This window comes from Trifolium pratense, linkage group LG7 (assembly GCF_020283565.1).
Source record: "Trifolium pratense cultivar HEN17-A07 linkage group LG7, ARS_RC_1.1, whole genome shotgun sequence".
Taxonomy (NCBI): Eukaryota; Viridiplantae; Streptophyta; class Magnoliopsida; order Fabales; family Fabaceae; genus Trifolium; species Trifolium pratense.
The window spans coordinates 4,263,441-4,279,983 of record NC_060065.1 but is presented as its reverse complement, the minus strand read 5'-3'; the positions used below and the strand labels follow the sequence as shown (position 1 = coordinate 4,279,983).

General features: G+C 32.5%; 3 protein-coding genes across 4 annotated transcripts; 1 reads left to right on the top strand and 2 right to left on the bottom strand.

The window, feature by feature from the left end:
- Positions 1–47: 47 nt before the first annotated feature.
- Positions 48–4,229, bottom strand: LOC123900079 (putative peptidyl-tRNA hydrolase PTRHD1). 2 transcript variants are annotated; one of them, XR_006805795.1, is made up of 3 exons: positions 3,747–4,229; positions 1,247–1,632; positions 48–276 (listed from the first exon to the last, which is right to left on the bottom strand). XR_006805795.1 is itself a non-coding variant. In XM_045951394.1 (2 exons), the coding sequence occupies exons 1-2, from the start codon at positions 4,125–4,127 to the stop codon at positions 1,450–1,452; spliced, it is 564 nt and encodes a 187-aa protein (XP_045807350.1). In that variant the 5' UTR covers positions 4,128–4,229; the 3' UTR covers positions 48–1,449. The 2 variants fall into 2 exon arrangements, 1 of the variants encoding a protein (XP_045807350.1); XM_045951394.1 differs by having other exon boundaries at positions 48–1,632.
- A 1,844-nt stretch (positions 4,230–6,073) lies between these two features.
- Positions 6,074–7,650, top strand: LOC123897261. Its single transcript, XM_045947823.1, has 3 exons — positions 6,074–6,110; positions 6,207–6,337; positions 7,096–7,650. The coding sequence occupies exons 2-3, from the start codon at positions 6,239–6,241 to the stop codon at positions 7,435–7,437; spliced, it is 441 nt and encodes a 146-aa protein (XP_045803779.1). The 5' UTR covers positions 6,074–6,110; positions 6,207–6,238; the 3' UTR covers positions 7,438–7,650.
- Positions 7,651–11,411: 3,761 nt separating this feature from the next.
- LOC123897260 lies at positions 11,412–13,013 on the bottom strand. The gene is made up of 2 exons (XM_045947822.1): positions 12,354–13,013; positions 11,412–12,169 (listed from the first exon to the last, which is right to left on the bottom strand). Exons 1-2 carry the CDS (start codon positions 12,590–12,592, stop codon positions 11,680–11,682), a joined length of 729 nt encoding a protein of 242 aa, XP_045803778.1. The 5' UTR covers positions 12,593–13,013; the 3' UTR covers positions 11,412–11,679.
- Between the last annotated feature and the right edge of the window lie 3,530 nt (positions 13,014–16,543).

Sequence of the window (16,543 nt, the reverse complement as noted above, 5' to 3'; positions counted from 1 at the left end):
CATTTTACGAGATAAGGCAAAGAATAAGAAATTCGAAACAGCCATAGTTCAGGAAGGAAAAAGTAAGGAAATACTGTAATATCAAATATGAGATCACTTGCAGAGTTTCAACTTCTTAAAATACGAAGATACAATAGACTTAGGGTAAGGTTTTGTGGCAAGGCAGGTAGGTATGTTTTCAGGTTGCTCAATCCACAGTTTGTGAATGATCCCACCAGATGTCAGCTTCTCAGACAAGTTTTTGATCTGAGGTTCTCCCTTCACTTCTAGTGTGACCTAAAGTTCAAGTTCAGTAGCTAGTTAATTCATAAACGAAATGCTATGCTGCAACAAACGGAATTAGAGATATATAGTCCTTGAATAGAAACTACACATGTATCTGTGCACAGCCAGACACTACAACATAGAATTATAGACAACTTGATAAATGTAAATAACAAAGCTGATGTCAAATGGCACAATCCATAGCGACAGCAGATAAGTCACAAATGTTGAAGCACAAAACATAAAATCCTAGAAGAAGGTTCACCATCCATATACCGCATAGAAATACAATACTGAGTGTTGACACCCAATCGAGGTTTAGAAAATCAAACAGATCATTGACTTGGTGAAGGTGTTAGTTTGCAATTCTAGTCCAACCATATGATTGAGCCATAGCCCATAGTAGAACGAATAAAAATTGAATAAAAAATCATAAGAAGGCAATTAAATTTTTAAATTCACATACAATGATCATATTTATGTAATGAAAAACAATGCACGACCCTTGTTAACTAACTGTTAGACCTTGGTTTATGTATCTGGACAAATTATTGAATTAAAATATATAAACACTTAGTTCCCCACCATTGATTTACACATTAGTTAGACTTTAACGAGAGTTTATGTGACAAACAACCAGTGCGGTCGAGTTTTTAACCAACAGTATACATAATAAACATAGACACACATAATTTGAAGTTAGCTCATTCGGTTTCTTCTAATGCTATAAAACTAGCAATGACTAGTTAGACAGAAAAAACGAGGATATTGTTGTGGGTATGTCTTTCGTCGTCACAAGACTTTGTATAGTCTACAAATCAAATAACTAGATGCAAACAAGTATAACAACAATTGACTTGTCCAAATACACTAAGGCAAGATAGATGTTAAGATTTCTTCAACACAACATCATGAGCCTTAAAAGGAATTAAATAATCTGCAAGTTCCTGTTAAATTTCATACAGTATAACAGAAATACCACCTGAATTGAAAGATGACCCACGAAAAAGGCACAGGACACTTTAGTTAAAAAAATGATATCAAATTCAGATTGTTAATGTCTTCCTCACCAATGACTGGCTCAGTATTGGGCATTTTAGGAGATAAGGCAAAGAATAAGAAGAAATCCGAAACAGCTATAGTTCAGGAAGGAAAAGGTAAGGAAATACTGTAAAAAATATGAGATCACTTGCAGAGTTTCAACTTCTTAAAATACGAAGATACAATTGACTTAGGGTAAGGTTTTGTGGCAAGGCAGGTAGGTATGTTTTCAGGTTGCTCAATCCATAGTTTGTGAATGACCCCACCAGATGTCAGCTTCTCAGACAAGTTTTTGATCTGAGGTTCTCCCTTCACTTCTAGTGTGACCTAAAGTTCAAGTTCAGTAGCTAGTTAATTCACACACCAGATGCTATGCTACAACAAAAGGAATTAGAGATATATAGTCCTTGAATAGAAACTACACAACATAGAAGTATAGATAACTAAATAAATGTAAACAACAACGCTGATGTCAAATGGCACAGTCCATAGCAACAGCGGATAAGTCACAAATGTTGAAGCACAAAACATGAAATCCTAGAAGGTTCACTGTGTACCACATAGTAAATATTTGGCAAGCTTGAGTACAAACAGCGATGTTAACCAATCCCCTCGAACATGGTTTGGGGGATTCAGCAGTGTTGTTAAACAGTATGACATGATTAGGGGTGAAGCTGATCATTCCGTATTTTATGAATACTGCTCTAAAAAATATATCTATTTGGTCGTCTATGTTAATGATATAAGTGATGAACATGATGGGATGGTAGGACTTAATATCTAATCCAACACTTTCGCCTTTCAGGTTAAAGATCTAGGTTGGTTGCATTATTTCCAGATAAAGTATGCTCTTGATATAGAAGAAACTGGTATGCTCGATTGCGAGCTGATTGATGCTCTAATAGATCCAAATATCAAACTACTACCTAATCTAATGTCGTCCTTTCCAGACCCAAGAAAGTGCAAAAGTTAGCTGGGAACTTTTCAGCACCAAAATCTTATTCTCAAGTAGGGATGGCAACGGGCGCCCATGGGTGCGGGTTTGACACTTACCAAACCCACACCCGGAATCATCACCCAAACCCAAACCCAAAGGTTGTTCGGGTGGCAAAACAACACCCACGCCCACATCCATTGGGTACGGATTTTTTCCACCCAAACCCAAACCCGCAGCACATTTGAAAATAATTTGCAAATTTAAGAAATTGAATTCCAACATAGACTTTGAATTAAATTACAACTAAAATTAAGGTCTTCCAAGAAAATTCAAACATAGACTTTCAAGAAATTACAACATAGACTTTCAAGAAATTAAATTACAACTAAAATTTAAGGTCTTCCAAAGAAATTGAGGGAGACTATGGGGGTAATTAGGTAATTATAAAATATTTCGGGTGGGTGTATGGGTTTCGGGTGTGGGTTTGACTAATACCAAACCCACACCCATATTATCGGGTGTCACCCAAACCCAAACTCAAACCCAGTCAAATCGGGTTTCTCCCGTTGACTTGGGTTTGGGTTCGGGTGGGTCTCTCGGGTTTGGTTTTTTTGTCATCCCTATTCTCAAGTGATATCACAGCTCAATAATTTCCAATAAGAAAGAAGACATTATAAAAAAACCAAATGTTTTTCACAGTCTAATTGACAGAGAGGCGGGTTTACTTTGATGAGTAAAGGGCAACAAGCACTTCTAGTTTGCCGGATGTAGAGAAATGAACATCCATGATATACATGGAAAAGCCAACTACAAATCACATAACATTTTGTTTTGCCCTATAAAAAATTGAAGAGATTCATTACCATGGTTTCTGTTATGGACCAAGCCTAAGCCCAACTCAGCATCGAGCACGACCCACTTAGGCGTCAAGCTCGGCCCAATAGGACGTTGACCCAAGGCGATGTGTTCCTGCTCAACGGCCACAGAAGTTGGCACTTCTATAACGTCCGACATCGAAATGCCTGACGTCTGACATCAACTGTCAATTATGGCTTTTCAGCCGTCATTCCGACAACCTTCAATGGTGAGGCCACGAGGTTCGCCCTCACATTGATGGTTTTGGCTCCGCGCTGGGGGCTATATATACATCCTTCTCATGCAGAAAGATCATGTATTTATTTCTTATTCTCTACCCTCAGCTCTCACTTCAGCAAGTTTGTTACTTCATATTGAAGTAGTTGTAAGGGCATTATTGGTGTGTATTCCTAACTGTGTTTTTCCTTAAGACATTTTATGTTTCTTTTATCATATGCTAGTATGCTACACAACTTTTGCATCTTTGTGCTTAGGTTAGTTTTTTACTCCCATTACTATTACTATTACATACTAGTATTAATTTTTTCGACTATTCTTAATATGTTAAACTAGAAAATCTAAATTAAACAGATTTCACAACCTAGAAAATCCACATTGCAAAAAGAAGAGAAGAAGAAAAAAAACTTACTTTGTGCATAGAATCGATTTTATCGGGGCTGCAATAATCAATAGTGATAGGATCGTCTTTGTTGGACCAAACAGCGGAAACAGAAGCGTGGCAACCTTGAGTAATCACACTACCCAATGGCCAAGTATCAATCAGATCGCGCCGGAGCACCACGTACTGGACAACAACATCGGCGTTTTCTGACGGTGACGGAGCATCATTAGGTGTCGAGATAGTGCTGGAATCGGTGGCGGCAGGTTGACTCATTGAGTTAGAGGCGAGTCGACTCGTCCGGTTCGAGAAAGAAGCCGCGTGTAAAGTGACAGTAAACTTGGTTGTTGAGAAGGGGAAGTTGGAACCGGAGGGTTTGAAGAGACGAAGCGATGGAATGGTGTAAGCCATTGATGAACTGACACGTATGGTGTTTTTGACAAATATGGTGTTTTTTTTTTACTTTTTATTAGTACTTTTTTTTGAAAGCATTTATTTGTAATTTTTATGCTTTAAAAAAATGTAAAATGTGTTTTTGGGCTGGGCATAATAGTAACTTAACCTAAAATGGATGACCCATTCGAAAGAGTAGACTTCCTCAGCAAGTCGAAGTCCACAACGGCTAAAAAGGACAAAGTGTCATAAAAGGTAGAGCCGAACATCAAGCCATCATTGCGAAGATTATGATTTGCGCCATAAAAGTTTTACCCGTCGTTGGCTCCTCAATCTCGTTGCAAATACCTCTCTAGATAGAATGAAGCGTGAACAATTTCTATATCTCGAACCATCTTCTATTTTGCTCACTTACTAGTTACTTAAGCAACGTCAAAGTGTTTGCATGTATTACCTCCCATCAACACACAAAATGTTGCCCGTCCATTGTCAATAGAACCAACTTCTCGATCTAGTTCAGATCGAGGTGTTATTTACAATTAAATGGAATATTCAATCGAAGGTTCAAATTATAGTTTGGAGACTTATATATGGAAGACTAACAACTAGAGATCAGAGTTGATAGAAGGGTTATTACTAGGAGAACTTTTTAAGTGGACACAACGATTTTGCTCATAACATTCGGTCACACACAAAATTGATAAAAGGTAGAAAGAAAAAAAATAATAAAATAGTGCGTATTTGTAAAATAATTAAATTATGTAAATTTTTGTTAGAATGTCGTAAGAAAAATAATTTATGTAAATTTAATCTCATTGATTTTTCATATTTGCATTTTTCATCTCAAATGAATGAAATTAGTAATATTTTTTTTATATTATCTTTTCATTTGCACCAATATATATAAGTCGAAAAAACTAAGGAAAAAAAGTACAAACAATTGTTCGGTGGGAGTGAGAAATCAAATTCCAGGCAAAGCAGTGGCCATTGAGCTAACAAACAGGATGCAGCTCCCTCCACCCAAAATCATGTCAATGTCTTATCAATTCCTTCTATCTATCATCAACAATATGGGAATCTGGAAACAGAAACTTCCTTGTTGGTTCTATGTTTTTTTTTTTTGTCTTTTCTCATTTTCAATTTAAATGCTTAAGTTTTGGATTTTCGAATCAATATCATTTTGAACTTAGGTTTTGGTGGCGATTGTTTTAGGACAGATACTTTTGGACCGTGTTTGTAGTATGGTTTTACGACGGAGGAGGATCCTCTTCCGTGGACAATTAATTAGAGGACCACCCTCACTTTCTAATGTGGCATGTGGGAATACAAATGGGGCTCTGTCTAGAATGGGAAAGTGGTGTAGGTCTCCCATCATGGGAAAGGAGGTTTTAGCCATTGGATATATTAATAAAATAATTAATGGATAGGATGACTGACTGGCAACCTGAAGGGTGCAGTGTTCTTCAGTTTTTTGTTTTTCATACTATTGACCACATGGTTTTGAGTAATTAAAATTTGTCCATCACCAATATAACCCATATATTTCCTATAATTTAGTTTTAATTCCACTGATTTTAAAATAATAAACCAAAAAACATAATTGGTGTTGTGAATGTGTCGTATTAATCTCTATAATTCAGTTTTAATCACATGTTTTTAATCCCATTGAAAACCCCCTTGTACATCATTGTGAAGGTGTTGCACAGATGGAAGAACACGATGAACACGATGAAGATTTCGAACACAATCGCAAGAACACGGTGGTTTCGAACCAGACTACGGTTTCAAGATTGATACACAATCACATATCAGTGAAATCAGAGACTACAAGGTAAGATTGATACTGATTTGTCCTTGAAATTTGTTGAACATGATGAATTTCATTGGGTTGTTAACGTTTTTTTTTTTAAAAAAAATTATTGATTTTTGAGGTTTTTTTTTTGTTGGTAATTGTTGATAAAATCGATGCAACTCAGTTTGTGTTGAATAGAGGGAAAATTGGTAATCTCTCTTTTTTATTTATTTAATTATAGATTTTAAGGGTATAAAAGGTTAGTATGATGGAAACACAACTCCCCCAAATTGTGACTGTGTTAGGGTTAACAACATTTTACCATCAACTCATCATAATGTGCCCTGGACGAAGATTTTTCGGAAATGTTTGGAATTCTAGTATGTTTAAGGATGTGAAAGGTGGATTTGCAACCGTCACCATGAATTTCATGGAGGTGAGCATTTATTTTTGTTTGGTTTTTTGTGTTTAAGCATGATTTTTTTGCAAATTTGAGTTTTTTGATGTTGAATCGCATTTTGTGTTGTGTAACCTTTAGTTTGGTGTTCAGTTATAAATTTGATTGGAATTTGCAGATGTTATTGTTGTTGATTTTAGCATAGATGATGATTAGGTTATAAATTGTGTGTTGATTGAAATTGTTTCGTTCTAAAAGGTTTCACTAAGCATATACATTCTCCATATAACTTCTGGTTCTTTCCAATTCGAGGAAAAATGATAACTTGATCTTCCTGTACTATAAAACTGTTAAAACTCAAAACCAAAATAGCATGGTTCAAAATCATAATAAGTCAGTTACAAGAGACACCTACCAATGAAGAAACATAGTAGCTATTTTTGGTGGTCAAACACAAAGCTAGTTAAAGGGGGATAGTTTCTACCAATCTAAGTTTAGGGCTTATAGCATCCTCTAAAACCATAATTCAGAGACACCAAGACAGTAGAAACCAAGTATTTGCAAATCAACAAATAGTTACTTTCAGCCTTAAACTAAAATGTAAGTTTTAATTTTAACATCCAAAGAAAATAAAGGTACCTCCAAGTTGGAGGTTGAAGTTATGGGATTTCGATAAAAGATGGAGAAGAAACAAACATGTGCTCCTTAATGAAATGGTTATGTAAAATTACAAGAGTTTGATAGGTTTATGTTTTTGACAAATATATGATTGTGTTAAGTTATTTTTTTGTTCGTAGAGGTATGCCGAGGTTGACCCTAAATTTGTTGAAGAATTTAAGGAAGAGCTGGGTGGAATTTTGAGATTAAAAGATGAATGTGGAAATAGGCATATTGTGAAGTTCAACAATTCAGTTACGACTCCTGACATTTTTGAGGGTATGACTGAACTCAGACAGTTTTATGGGTTGACCGGAAGCCATTTACTATTATTTGGCTACAAGGGTAACAACAAATTCAGTCTCACCGTGTTCAAGAAAGAAGTTGATGAATTCAGTTTCCCCGCATTCCATAGTCAGAGTAGTATGTTATCGGACAAAGAAAATGCTTACATATGTATTAAGTTATGTGTGATGTTATGAAATTAACCCGTTAATGTAATTTTGACCCTAGTTTATGGTGGAGTAATGTTATATCTTTCGAATTTTCGGTGAAACCAAATGGGGTTGTTCTGTGGAATTTAAAGAAAGGTTTGAAGTTTGAACTTGGGTGTGTGATTGTATCTTAGGTCATATAATTGTCGTGTAATGTGATAGCGGAATAATTAGAGAGTCTTTCTCATACTTCTTTAGATCAAATAAATGCCTAATTAGTGTCCGAAATAGTTAGAAAGTCATTCTCATACTATTTTAGGTCAAATAAATCCCTATTTAGGGTCTGGAATAATTAGAGAGTCATTTTCATACTACTTTAGGTCAAATTAATTTGTAAAACTTGTCCGGAATTTTAAAGAGTCATGATAATACTCCTCCGTTCCTTTTCCTTTTTACTTGTCGTTTTATGAAAAAATATTTGTTTCAAATTACTTGTCGTTTTGATAATTTAAGGTTATATTTTGTCTATTATACCTTCATGTAAATTCCAAATATTTAGGATTAGCCGTTGAAATCGTAAAAGATTTAATATATATTTAGAAAATTAGAGTTTTTTTTTTATTTGTTACATAACATATTAATTTATTTATTTTTTGAAAGGTAACAAATTCATTCAAAGAACAAGATTACACTTGGAAATATTAATTTTGTTTGTTACATAATATATTAAATTTATTGGAAAGAGAAAGTTGTTTGGTATTTACGTACCAATTCAAGAAAACAAGAAATTTTCAAAAAAAGTTGTTTGGTATTTATTATTTTTTTTCAACTTAATCATCACTTTTAAGTTAAATTTGGTGGTAAAATAGATTAATAACTGACTTATCATAAATTCATGATCATCTAAATTTAAAAGGTAATTATCCTAATAATATAACAAACTTAAAAAAGATAATAATAATAATAATAATAATAATAATAATAATAATAATAATAATAACAACTTTAAAAAGATAATTATCATAATTGTTTTTTTATGAAATAAATTCTTTTTTTAAGTCACTTATATTGTGTTTTTTCATTAAAAAAAGACACTTTTTATTTTAATAATTTTATCGAAATTATGTTGGGCCCTACTTCTCCTTAAAATAAGTAGAAAAGTAAAAAATAAGGACTGCCAATCGGACACTTATAGAGTCATCCTAATATTATTTTAGGTCAAATTAATCCTTAAAACTTGTTCGAAATAGTTAGAGAGTCATTCTCATACTACTTTAGGTCAATTTAATCCGTAAAACTTGTCCGGAATTGTATAAGAGTCATGATAATACTATTTTAGGTTAAATTAATTCGTAAAACTTGTCCGGAATTGTAAAGAGTCGTGATAATACTATTTTAGGTCAAAATAATCCTTAAAACTTGTCCGGTATACTTAGAAAGTCATCCTAATATTATTTTAGGTCAAATTAATACTTAAAACTTGTCCGGTATACTTACAGAGTCATCCTAATACTATTTTAGGTCAAATAAATCCCTAAACTTCTCCGAAATAGTTAGTGATTTCATCGTCATACTACTTTACGTCAAATAAATCCGCAAATAGTGTCTGGAATAGTTAGAGAGTCATTCTCACACAACTTTAGGTCAAATGAATCCGTAAAACTTAACTTAAAACTTGTTCGAAATACTTAGAGGTTCATGCTAAATACTATTTTAGGTCAAATAAATCATTAAAACTTGTCCCGAATACTTATAGAGTTGTCCTTATACTACTATTTTATAAGCAAATTTCACCTTATTAGGTTCATTTCATAATTAATGTATTTGAACTATAATATATGTCCGATACATTAATTATGCAACGAACCTACCAATTTATGTTTATCTTATCTGCATCACAATCCTCTTCTCCACTCTCATCCGTCGACGACATTTCAAATTCTCCTTCAAACTCACCGCCGTCCACGTTTCCACTAATTTCTTCATCACTTCCACCTCCTATTTCACCAACACTGCTACTATATTCATCATTGTCAAATGAACTATCTTTATGTTCATCATCAGCCTGTTTACATTTACATAACAAAACTAAGACATTATTTCAATGCTAATATATACTTACATACTTCAATTCAAATAAGGATAATTCATTACTTACCCGATCCTCAACACCAACGGCATTCTCTAATTGACGCTCAGATTCCATTCTTCCACACCTATATACATACAACAAGAGATTAACTAAAGCTCTAAAACACAGCTGCTAAACCACAAAAATAAAGACTGATATCACCTCCAACGAAAAAGAAAGGCTACAACCAAACATCCTCAAGTTCTAATAGCTGGTCTTATTATCTAAGTTTTCGTTCAACATAAAAGATATATTAAAATTGAATTAATTTGTACTATTACAATTAAAATCTGAATCTCCAGTTTTATGATATAATTTGTCCCTTTGATGAAACAAAATTACAGTCAAAATATAATTTGTCCCTTTGGTAACAATGAAGAAATTAATTGATTTTTCAAATAAAAGAAATCATGAAGAAAATAGTTAGAATTACAATTAAATTTTTAACTGTATAAATTGTTGGATTGCAATAGGAATTCTTGTGAAGTGATGAAATTCACGAGTTGCTGATGGTGTTGTGGTGGAAGTGATGAGATTTTGAAGGTTAGAGTTTGAGAAAGTGTCCATTGAATTAATTCATACAATTTGGTGTCATATTAATGATAGAATTCATGGTAGAAATAGCAGAGCAAAAAAACCCCTAACTACAAGGGGAAGTCTTCAATCTAAGCTTATTTTCATCTACAATTTCATCATCTAACTTAGTGCAATGAAAACCCTAACTACAAAGTTTATCAGGAACAAAAAGGAACAAAAACAGCCCTGTTTGATAACAATGCAAGTTCCATAGTTTTAAACCAAGATAGTTATGTCAGAAACAAATTCAACAGATCTAAAACATGAATACCATAAAATAACGGTGATGCTCAGAGCAGCAACAACCATTACTTACCTTAACAGAATCGGAATCGACAGAAGCAACAGCGGAACAACGAGATCGAGCGAATATTGGTTGAATCGGAATCAGCGGAAGCAACAACGGAACAACGATATCGAGTGAAACCAACACCGGAACAATGAGATCGAAGAGGGGAAATATCTCAGCGGCGGAGACTTACATGGCGCTTTCTATTTTTCTTGATTATATGTGTTTTTATTTTTGGATACAGAGAAAGAGGGAACGCTACAGAGAAAGAAGAGAAAGAGGCGTCTATATTTTTAATTTGGGGTTAAACTAATATTTAATGTTGTAAAGGGCAGTATTCATAAATATGTCAGTTGTGGTAATTGTGCAAATAACATAACTTAATATTATAATGATATAACCTGTTTCACCTGCTAATACAGGTTAAAACCTCCTTTCCCATGGTGGGAGACCTACACCACTTTCCCATGCTAGCCAGCGCCTACAAATGGATCTTATAAGATACAATATCTCTTATAAGATTAGGTTGAAAAGTCAGCATGACCCATGTTATCCGCTAAGCCAAATAGTCAAAGTTATTATAGCTCAATAGTTAATCACTTAACTTAATCCTCCTACCAACTACTCCTAGTCCTAAGCAACCCAAATGGCAAATGTCTACCAAATTAGAGATTAACACTTATTAACAAACTTCAAATCCTATTCTAATCCAACTTCAATTTTTAGTACATACAATGGGACCACAACTTGCAATATCATAATAGAAACCTTAATAAAGACGTAAATAAAAGTCTTTCTTTTTCTAGCATCTGTATCAATAGTCTGAACAAAAAGATAAGATAAGATTTGTTCAAGATACGTTCTAAATACTAATCACAATTAACAACCATATAGTCTCATAATCAATCCAAACCCTATCTCATCAACAACCCTTACCCAAATTTTTGTTGTTTATATTTCCTTGTCATTAATGTAATTCCAATAACACCATATCCACTTTTGAGAAAAACAAATAAACAAACATCATCAAAAAAAGAAACAAAAAATTTCGATTATTATTATGAAACTTACATTACTTTAGTAGACCCACATTAGGATATGCAAGGAATATTCATAATTCATTACTAGTAGCAAATTTCATTTTTAAGTCTTAGCATAAAAATACAAGTTATTATTCAATTCAGTAGGTAACTTAGTAGTACTGAATAGTGATTGATACTATAAATTTTATTTAACATTTAACAACAAAAGAATAAAAGAAAAAACTTTATGTTAATGTTAATTAATTAACTAATTAATCATCCTCATCATCTTCCTCATCATCATGTTCTTGTAGATCTGCAAGAGAAAAGCTTCTTGACTTAAAGCTTCTCAATCTAAGCCTCATTTCATCAGCATATGATTCATGCATTCTACCATTACCAATTTGAACATGATGATTATCATCTTGTTTCTTATCCTCAACCAAGGAATTAGAGGAAGATGAAGATGATGAAGCAAAAGGCATTTTTCTAGCTTTTTCCTCTTCTTCATAGTCTTCATAATCATTATCTCCATAATCATAATAATCATCATTATGATCCTCATTAACAGGAAAAAGTGGCATGGATTTAGGATTAGACCATGAATAAAAAGATGATTTTCTTGAAAATTTAGATGCAATAAGAACCCTTCTTCTTTTGTTGAATGGACTCTCTTGCTTTTGCAATTCCTTTAAATTGTTTACTTGTGATAGATCTGTAAATGACTTTGATTTTCCATCAAAATGACTTGATAATCCTCTCCTAATACCAAAATTAATCAAAAGTTAATAAATTAAACAAAAACATGAAAACAAATTAAAAACTTAACTTAACACACCAAAATGGCAAAAAGCAACTTAAAATTAAAAAAAAAAAAATTGATTTTTTTACCGACCCAAAATAGAAAGAATGAAGAATGAAAGGTTATATAGAGAAAGAAACAAACTTGATGGGAAGAGAATCTTCTAAAGAATCCAACGAACCCAACCCATTTCTTCCTTTTAACTGACTCTGCACTTCTTCATCGTTGTCACTGTCATCAGGAGTTCCGATCGACGATGAACTTTCCGGCGAACCTCCGGCGAAAAACTTCGGTGGTCCTGAGATCCGAAAGGCCGTCGGTAAATCCTCTCGGGTCTGGTCGGGAACGTTGATGGTGAAAGTGGGTCCCACAAAAACCTCCATTTTTAACCAAAAAAAATAAAAAAAGTAAAATTTCTAAGCCCTGAGAATGAGAAGGGGTGATCGTTGATTTGATTACCCTTGTCCTGTTCGTCTTCTCTTTGTTTTGGGCTTCCAGGTAAAAGGGGTGTTTGTCATCAATCTTTAGAACCAGACAGTAACAGGAACAATCTATGTATGAATCAGATTTTTTGTTTAATAACGAGGTTGTTTATTATGTTTGTGTCGTTGTTCATCAATATGTGTAATCATAAGAAAGTGAGAGAGAAAGAGAGATGTGGAAAAAAAAGAAAGAAAAGAAGGGAATGAATGAATGAAGTGTGTTGTTGTTAGTGAAACAAAAATGAATATATAAATTTGTGATTTTTATCATTTATCAATAAAAAAAAAATGTATTGTTTCACATTTTAATACAACTACTTATTCCGTCAAATCTTCATAATACACCCCATTTTATTGATATGAATTACGCTTAATTAGTAAAATGGTCTCTTAAAGATATTTTTTATTTTATATTGATCCCTTAAAGAAAAAAAATGTCTTAATAGGTCCATTAAAGAAAAAAAGTTCCAAACAGGTCCCCTAAAGAGATCACCGTTAATCAGTTTGGTCTTTTCCGTCCATTTTTTCGAGGACCAAAATGATTAATGAAGATGTCTTTAAAAGACCAAACTGATTAACGAAGATATCTTTAAGGGACCTATTCGGACCTTTTTTTCTTTAAGGACTTATTCAGTCCTTTTTTTTTCTTTAAGGGACTAATGTAAAACCTATGTAGCATGGGTACTTCTAAAATGGTGAAGTACCCGTACCGGGTACGTATCAGTACCGGATACTCCATGGTACTCGTATGGTACGCACCGATTCCGTACCCATTTTTATTTGGTTGATTTATGATGATGAATACGGAAAAAACATATTGGCTGTTGAAAAATCTCTTAAAATATTATAATTTTTTATTATATTTCAATTATCTCTCATTTTTTATGAAAATAGTTGAGACAGTAGACAAAAAAAATTAAATCTTCAAAGCATCAGGATAATAATTCACTTAAAAATAATTTTTCTAATATTTTATACTAACGTACCCGTACCTTAAATTTTCTAAAAATGTTGTACCGCGTACCAGTACCGGTACCGGATACTGGTACCGTACCCGTACCTAGGCAACATAGTGTAAAACCAAAAATGTCTTTAAGGACCATTTTACTAATTAAGCCATATGAATTAATAATAAATTTTCGGTGTAAAAATAATTGATACTGCAGAGGTTATCTGTTGTAAAAGAATGTACAGATAAATACTCATCTAGTCTTTATTATAAAAGAAACTTTATTTTTAAGGTTGATTGGAAAATTAATGAATCTAGACTATATTATAGTTCAGATTCATTAGTTTTCAAGTGAATTTAGATTATATTATAGTTCATATTCATTAGTTTTCAAATAAACCTAAAAAATAAAATAAAAAATTTTATTAAAAATTATGCATTATAATATTGTGACGTCTAGATTTATAAATATAGTTTTTCAAAAAAATTTGCTATTTCGAAAAATTAGTGAGGCAACTTGTTTTTCATCTATATTTTCTATGTGTATCCTACAATTTTGAAAACTTTATACTAAATCATGGACAATCCAATAAAATGTATTGATAAATACTAGTAACAAATAAAAAATGTACAGATAAGTACTAACAAAAAAAATTATATAAGTGATGAGATGGGAAAGAGTAAAGAGATAGAGAGAGAAGAGTGGTTTGACACGTTTTGAATGACGTGGCAAAAAACTAGACAAGATAAAATCCGTTTACCTTGTTGATGATGATGATGGGTTGGTTGGGTAAGGTGTCTCACTCTCATCATCTCATTCTTATCCATCCTCATTCATGTTTCCTTTTATTATGTCAGATTAAGTGCATGCTTCTTATTTACTACATTTATTATTTTAGGATATTTCCCTTCTTTCTTCTTCTTTTTTGGTAAAGATGTTTCTTTGAGTTGTACCAACGTGGTTTTTATTTTTATTTTTATTTTTATGAGATGAGATGAGGTGTTTCCTTCATTAAATTGATTAACTGTTCACTAATAACAATTGTGATATAAGTAAAAAATCAATTGTGATAAATGCATAATATTGTTGTGTTTCTTTGGCACAAGAAATCCCAAACCAATTTGGGTACTATTCTTTCATAAGTTTATAAGATAAAATTATTTTACCCTTTTGTATACTCTAATGTGTTAAGGCAAATGGAACTCTACTCTTTCATTGATAATGTGCAAGGCCTTATATAGCCAATGCATAAGGTGTACAAGGCAGTTACAACAAACTAACCAACACAAACAGACAGTTTGGATCTTAAGTAACTACACGCGCGCTAAGTACACAGGTCAAGCAAGCCAAACACACGCACCAGGCCTAACTATGAGCATTACACACACAATGATCAACACATATCTAACACAATGCACTACATTTTTTCATAATAACGCGTGGTATATATGGAAATTATTCGAGGAGAGAATTTATCTTATGTATTTTATAAAAAAATTTACGAAAATTAGTTAAACAATGGTTAAATAGTCATATAGTAATAAAAAAGTGTACGGTACATATATTAAATAAGAATCTCAATACTAAATGAATTCTCTTTCAACAAGCGTTGAAAGATTTAATTGGTTTAAGAAAAAATATGAGAAAAAATCGGAGAGATCCTAATTAACAAGCATTCAAAATATCCTTGCAGCTTTTATAAAAATAAATATATAGTATAATTTGATTTAGGTGGACTTTGTCAAATTGGCAGACAGATATTCCAAATTAAGGGAATTTAATTATTAACTAATAAAATGGATAGAATATTAGTAGTAGCTAGCTAGCTAGCTAGGATGAAATGAATATGAACGAAGAAAATTGGGTCAACATGAGGAGTGAGACCAGTGATTGTTGTTGTTCCACTAAGCTATTTGCTGATTGCAATTATATAGATGAGATAGTATAGACCAATCTTATCTCTTTGGATAAAGTAAATTAATTTAATCAAATCATGAACACCAGATTTGGTGCTCGGGTAACCCACTTGCTTAGGAAGACAACTAAGTAATTGTAAAGCATGACGAAAGGAATGATGTATTGTAGATACAACATTTTTATGTGTATATACATATATATTTACAATTTTTTTTATTCTAATAACCTAGTTGTTAGAAATTTCATCTTAAAAATAAATAAATAAAGTATCCGACACTTTTTAAATATTTCATTAAAAAAAATTTAAAAGTGAAACATTTCAATTTTTAATGTGTTGACTTCACACATTTTCCTTTTCTTTTTTGCAAAAACTTACTCCCTGTATCCTTAATTATAAGTAAAAGTCAACTTTTAAGATTTATTGAATAACTTATGTATCTGGACTATAATGTAGACCATATACATCACTTTTTTAATGAATCTAAAAAATAACTTTATTGTATTTTTACTAATAAGTGTTTGCAACAACTCTTGTTCAAAATAAAAAGTGTTTGCAACAATCTTTAAGGATCTTGGAATCCAATGAACAATACAATATATCAGTTTGTCAAAATTACAATATACCAGAATCATTTTGGTTTTTCACTGCCAGTTTAATCTGGTTCGGGAGTCAGTTCTGGCATCAAGTGGTTCCAGCCCCTCCCGATCACAATATACCAGAATCATTTGGTTAGTGATTGAAAAAAAAAGAGAGAGAATCATTTGGTTAAGCACTTAAACTAATTTATGATCTGAGTACAAAAACAAAACTAATTTATACTCAATATTCTGTTCCTGGCCACTATTTTAGTTCTGGGCTTTATTTTCACGTGAGCCCAATTTATTTAGTGTTGGGCCACTATTTAGTGTACCTAGGCATTTTCACGTGATTTTGAAAAAGATATCCAAGAAACAAAATAAGATAACTTTTTTTTTCGTCCCCTAA